We start from the raw sequence: 6,632 nt of genomic DNA, 5'->3' as shown, positions 1-6,632 counted from the left end.
AGGTGGGCTCTGTGCAGCTGGGAAGGGGGCACCGACATCTGCCTGGCCTGTGTGATGCTGCCAGCAAGAGATGCTCTGCCTCCACAGCAGCATCCCTTTCCCTGGCCAGGGGAAGCAGTGGACAAAGGGCAGGCACTGCAGGGGGATTGCCCAGCATCCTGGGGCAATGCCAGCCTGGCAGGACACATGGCACTGGCAGTGTGAGGGGTGGCAAGGCCGTTCCACCACAGGGGGAGGCTGCCTGGGCCATGGGGATGTGAGCTGGTTGCCCCTGGGTGGGTGGGCAGCAGTGTGGTGGTGGTGGGGTTCTTCATGCTGTGTTGCTGATGTGTTTGAGGAAGCTAAGAGCAGACAAAAGCAAGGAAGAGATACTGCCTTGGCCTTTCCCTGGTGGCCCCGGAGAGGGGACAGAGCCAGATCCATGGCGACTTGTCCCTGAACGCTGCATGGCAGAAGCCAGCTCTGCTTGATGCTCTTTGTTATGCTGCCAGCCTGGGTGGCTGTGTGCGTCCTGCAGCTGCCCTGCAGCAGCAACCAGGTAAGGAGCCTATACCACCCCCGTGCATGCAGGACTGGAACCATGCAGCCCTCTGGCCTCCTCACAGACATGCTGCTAGAGCCTTCCCAGCACCCCTGCACCCACCTTGCATGACTCAGATCACCCACACAGGCTCACATCACTGCCTCACAGCCCTGGGTGCCTGGCAGGCACAAACATCTCACCTGCAGTGCTGCCTGGAGACAGTGGGGATGGCTCCTGGCCTCTTCCCCTGCTGCAGTGAGATGATGCTAAACCCACTCGAGGCAATCAAGCAGCTTCTCAGTACCCAGATGCCTGAGTAGGGCTGGACAAAGGGCCTGAGACAGGAGCAGGTATAGAGACAGGAACAGACCACACGCTGCAATCAGGAGGAACAGGCTCTGCTCCAGGCTCTGTCTATATGGTGCCTCCAAACAGGCTCCAAACCCACTGCCTCCTTGAATGGGAAGGGGCTCTTCAGGCCTGCGGTGGGCCCCACCAGGGCGATGGTGGACACTGGGCACAGTGCAGCTGGGTGGGTGACGGGGAAGTCCCTGTCTTCACCCCAGGAGTGCCTGAGCCACCAGCAGGTGCTGAGCACCTGGCAGCAGACACAGAAGCTGCTGTCGGCACAGGAGGCTGCCCACCTCCAGGGCACACGCTGCCTCAGGAAGCAGCTCTCCATCCTGCAGAGCCGTATCCAGAGGCAGGCCAGCAAACACAATGGTAACCCCCAGTCTGGCCCACCACTGGCCTCGCTGGAGGGAGGATGTCCTCATGGGACCAGCTTGGATGCTCAGGCCAATGGTGGGACACCCAGGAAGGGACATTGAGCTCTGCTCTGGGGAGCAGGGAGGGTGGAGGGGGCTGAGGACAGCTCCAGTGTGATGGGGTCCATCTTCAGCTCTGTGTTTGTCCCATGGAGACCTGCCCGCAGCTGCTGGTGCAGCTGGAAGGGCAGAAGCTGGGCCAGAGCATGTGGATGGGTCACGACATTCACTTTGTCTGTGACATTGGCTTCTGGCTGGTGGGCTCGGAGAGCCACACCTGCCGGCACGACCACACATGGAGCAGCACACAGCCCTTCTGCAGAAGAGAAGGGGAACGGGACTGGGGCACTGTGGGTTTAGCCCCAGCCTGGGCTCAGCCTGGCTCCCATGCTCCTCCATCACCCCCAAGATGCATGGCCCCATCATCTTGCTCCCCAGGAGATTGCCTGAGGCTGCAGGACTGCAGGAAGAGCAGCCCAGAGGCTGCGGTGATGGGTACTAGGGCTGTATCCAAAAGCAGCTGGGTAGTAGAAAGGGGTGAGAACTCCCTGGTCTGGTCTGGGTCTCATGTTATTTATGAGCTGCTTCTCCCCATGTATTGATGACTGCGCCAGCAACCCATGTGCCAACAGTGGGACCTGTGTGCTTGGCATCCAGAGCTACACCTGCTTCTGCCCCAGGGCTGGGCAGGCCCCACCTGCCAGACCAGCATTTGCAGCTGTAGGTGCCCTCAGGTCCCAACCATGTAGGGGCTTAGGTTGGGGCTGGGGGCCTTGTATACCCCTTGGGCTGTTGAGGAAAGGGAGCTCACCCGACCACATGGCGCCCGTCTCATCCTTTCCTGGCAGTCGCTGGGAGCTCAGTCCACGTGTGCCCCTGTAGTGCTCCCCAGGTCCCCCACCTCAACACTGACACCCCTCAGCAACTCCTCTTTCAGCCACCAACCCCACTGTGCTGAGGGCCACCTGGGCTCACAGCGGTGCAGCGGTGACACTGGCTTCCAGATTTGAGCCGGAGGCATGTGTCAAGGTAAGGGGGTGGCAAGAAGGGCTGGACCTCTGCAGTGACAGGGCAACCCACAGTGTCCCGGGGCCCGAGCCCTGGCCATGCACATCTCTGCTCCTGCCAGATGTGGATGAGTGCCAGCTGTTCCAGTCCAGCCCCCAGACCGGGATCTGCCTCCATGACTGCCTCAAACTTCCCAGCTCCTGGAGAGTGCTGCTTGTCTGCCCCCCAGGTTACGTGCTCCACACTGACCGCAACACATGTGATGGTGAGATGCCAGGCCCACTATTGCACATGCTTGTGCGAGTGCCCACCTGGCTGGGGGTGCTCATGCAAGACAACCCTGTGCACTGCCCTGGGCATGAGGTGTCCCACACATACTTGTGTGATCACCCCCATGGCTGGGAGGGTGGGACAGGGGATGGGAAGCAGGGAGGTGCAGGACTGGAGCAAGGCTGGCCCCAATCACCCTGCTTTGCTTTGGCAGATGTGAACGAGTGCGCCAGGAACCAGCATAAATGTACCCACAGCGACCTCTGCATCGACATCTTTGGGGGCCACCGTTGCATATGCCCAAAGTGCCCCCTGCCACGCCACAACACCACCTATGTCAAGACCTCCACCTTGTGAGTACTGCACATGGTTTCGGCCACATCACACCCTCCGCACCAGGGCCTGAGGAGACAGGCCCATGCTAGCCACTGCTGGGGCAAACAGCTGTGTGGGAGCCCCTGGTGTGCCTGGCACTCCCCGTTGTGCCCTTGCCAAAGGCTGTGGGATGATGGTGGCTGAGGGTGCGGGTGAGAGCACCCTAATGCAAGGTGGCTTTATCCAGGCACTGTGCTGGTGCTTGGGGCTCCAGCCAGCGCATGACCTGTGCCAGGCAAAGTACCTCTGTCTGGGAGCCAGACTCCAGACTGGCTTCACCTAAATGTCAATAATGCTGGTGCCCAAGACCCTGGCCTCCCAAAGCCCCAGTCTGGGGAGGAACAATGCTATTTCCCCTCTCCTGTATATTCACAGGTTGCAATCCAGCAAGTAAAACACATGCAGTCCCGCTCCTGAGATCGAATGGCTCTGTGTGCAGTCACTGGGCACAACCGAGCCCTGGCTGGCTTCACTCCTTCTCCCTTGCACAGCACAGCTCTGCTTTTGCTTGCAGTGACCCAAGCAGAGGAGCAACCCTGCTCCGGGCTGCAGAGCTGCAACTGTAGAAGGCAAAGCTCAGCCCAGCTCCACCACTGGCTTCTGGCCAGGACTGTGATGTCTCCCAGCCCCAACCTAGAGTCTGTGTGCTTCTCCCTGGAGTCAAACCTGCCCTCGGAAGAGCGTGACACAGAGCTACTCCCTGCAAGGCATGGTGTTTGCCTGGTGCAGGCAGGTATGGGACATGGGTCTGAGGCCAGGCATGCTCAGACATGGCTGTCTTGGGTTTCCTAGCCTGAGCTCTGCCCTGGTGCATGACCAGCTGTGAGACTGGAGATGCTGGGTACAGTCAGCTGGACACCCTGCAGCGTGAGCAAGGCTGGGCTGCAAGCACACAGGTGGCTCCCAGAGAGTCAAACACTGCTGGCTGCAGTGATTAGCAGCGGTATCCCTTGTCTCCTGCTAGCCAATGCGAGAGGAAGCCCTGCCCCATGGACAGCTGGGCCTGCCACCTCACTGCCATCTCCATCTCCTTCCACTACCTGCCACTCCAAGCCAACTGTACTGTGCCCCATGTCCTCCTTGAGATGTCTACCACCTGTTTCACGGGTGATAGCCTGCACTTTGCCATAACAGGCATCTGGGGCCAGGGCTTCTTTGCTGTGTGGCATTCTGACCAGCAGATGGGAGACCTGGTGCTCACCAGCCCTGTGGTGGGGCCGGCCATGCTAGAGGTGGAGCTGGAGATGAGCAAATTCTCCCACAAGGTCCTCCTTGGCAAGCACATCTTCATGGTCACAGCCTTCGTATGAGCTCTGTATGAGCTCTGATCCCTCTTTGCGGCAGATCCAAGGCCAGTGTCTGTCCTAGTAAGTGATCTAGCAGGTTCAGCTCAGTGGAGGCCCCAATTCTTGTCCCATTAGAGACATACCCCTCCTGTAACACTTGCTCATGGCTGCTGGGGCAAAGCAGCTGTGGTGGACAGCCTGCACCATGCAAAAGCTGCAAGGGAAACCGGAAGGCCATGCTGGAGATCGCAGCATATGCTGGGTTTGCCTGGGCCCTGTGGCCTTTGCTTTGCTCTGTGGCACCCAGCATCGCCGGGCAGGGGGACCAGCTTCATAGTGATGCTGGGTGCCTGTGCCAGCCCCCTGCTTTCCTCTCCACTGCCCCAGCCCGCATGACACATGAAGGTGCATGGCAGAACAAGGGGGCTCTTGTAACTGCTAATAAAAGGAAGGCCGCTGCAGGAAGGGTGTCCTCCTTGAGCAGGGAGGTGTGCTCCTTGGGGAATGCTCTCTGCAGCTGCAGACAGCACTGCAGGGCCCTGGGGAGAGCCTGGGATAGGAGCTGCAGTCTGCCTCTTGCAGAGCTTGGCTTAACAGGAGAGCTGTCAGGCATGGCCAGGATCACACAAGCTCCACGTCACTCCTAGTACTGACTTTCCTGGGGGCCACAATACTGAGCCTCCCTGCACAGGGCTGGGAGAAGTGCTGAATGTGCTGTCCCACAGGCCACAGCCAAGGGGACTGGTATGCACCCCACACTTTTGGCAGGTGCCAGGCATGCAAGCCGCTTGGGGAGTGCAGCAGGGCCCATTGGTGCCAGGCAAGCGGGGCACAATGACCGGCATGCATTTCCTCATGGTCAGGAAGCACTACTCTGCAACAGCCCTGGCAGGAGCCAACCACAGGAACAGTTGAAGCTGCAGCTCTACATCTCAAGGAGTGCTCAAATCGTTTCATCCCTCCATCCAATGCCATGGAGAAGGCAATGCCAGAAACCCCTGCTCTGGACTTGAGTGCAGGCAGTGCATGAAAGAGAGGTGCCAGGCTCTGTGCCAGTGTGGCCTCCAGCAGGGGGTCTTTGGGCACCCCCTGTCACCACCAGCATGGCCCTTCTTCAGTCTGTCACTGGGAACTGTCAGCCCCCACTGCCACACAGGGAGAGTGGCAGCAGCTGGAGGTTGAAAAGGTGAGGAGGTTCTATGGGGACAGCATTTGAAGAACACACTCCCTCCACTGCCATGGGACCCTTCTCTCCACACACAGAAGCCCTCTTAGGTGAGGGTCCAACTGGTTCATGCCTGTGCCCCCTCCCCACAAAGCAGCCCCTATGTGCAGCTTGCAGCCAGCCTAAAAAGACCTCTTTCTGCAGCTCAGCCCCGTGCTCTGGGCCAGCTGGGTGCCCATGCTGGACAGCGCCACCAGCTCCACTCACCAGCACCTGGGTGCCACCTCTGGGGTTTGACACAGCCAGCTTGCTGGAGAAGCACAGTCAAGAAGGCAAAAGCCTCCCTGGAAGGTGGCTCAGTTGAGAGCTGGGCTGCTGAAAGTGGCCATCTGTGGTGACACTGCCTGGGAGGAGAATGGCTGTGATGGCAGACTGACCTGCTCCAGCTCTCAACCAATTTCTAGTCCTTCCACCTCCTGCTCCCAGAAACTCATCCCCAGGAGGTAAGTGACCTGGAAAGTCTTGATGTTTTCATAAAAACACAGCTAATATTACTAGCAACACTCCAAAATTGGCTCAGAAATGGCGGCATACAGACATCCTCCATTCTTTCCAAAGAGGCCTGAACTTTTGAAGGGTCATGATTTTTCTGACCTTCCCCATTCCCAAGAGGATTTGGCATCTCCCTTAGCAGTGAAAGGCAAGATGAGTGCATGTTCCCAGGCCCTGTGTGTGTGTGTGTGTGTGCGTGCATGCACGCTGGGGCTTTCAAAACCAAATTAGACAGCTTTACAAGTCAGTATAAAACTGATGGCATTTCTGATACCGAGCACGGCAGAGAACTGCATCAGGAGCTTCTGCTGCTTCAAAAATCACTGCCTGGATCTTAAGTTACGAAGACTACTGGATGGACGCCAGCCTCTGTGCACCCAGGCGTGGGTGCTGCGGTGCTGGCACTGCAGCGGGCACAAAGGAGAAGGCCCTCTCTTCGCGGGCTCCCAGCAGCTGGCTGGGGGGCCTCAGCAAGCACCCCCAAGCGCAGCCAGCATTGCTCTGCCTGGCGAGGGCAAATGCACAAATCACAGGGGTGCGAGTGCAGACTCGGCGCCCTCCCCACCCTGCAGGCCCCCTGCCAGGCTGCCCTCCCCCTCCCCAGCCCACAGGCCCAGGCCCCGGCTGCTGGGCCGCGGCGCCGGGCCGCCCTCGCCGGCCCCAGCCCTGGGCCCCGGTGCCGGGCC

At 59.4% G+C, this 6,632-nt stretch overlaps 1 protein-coding gene across 1 annotated transcript; it reads left to right on the top strand.

The window, feature by feature from the left end:
• Positions 1 to 469: 469 nt before the first annotated feature.
• On the top strand, positions 470 to 4,253 carry LOC112973279 (fibulin-7-like). The gene is given in 9 exon segments (XM_026080947.1): positions 470 to 538; positions 1,090 to 1,245; positions 1,443 to 1,614; positions 1,886 to 1,963; positions 1,966 to 2,014; positions 2,213 to 2,319; positions 2,420 to 2,563; positions 2,783 to 2,921; positions 3,908 to 4,253. Coding segments are annotated over 9 exon segments (1,260 nt in total).
• Positions 4,254 to 6,632: the final 2,379 nt, after the last annotated feature.

The sequence above is a fragment of the Apteryx rowi genome, unplaced genomic scaffold (assembly GCF_003343035.1).
Source record: "Apteryx rowi isolate R43461 unplaced genomic scaffold, aptRow1 scaffold_531, whole genome shotgun sequence".
NCBI classification, from domain to species: domain Eukaryota; kingdom Metazoa; phylum Chordata; class Aves; order Apterygiformes; family Apterygidae; genus Apteryx; species Apteryx rowi.
Note: the sequence above shows the minus strand (reverse complement) of the source record. Positions and strands in the feature narration are given on the sequence as shown.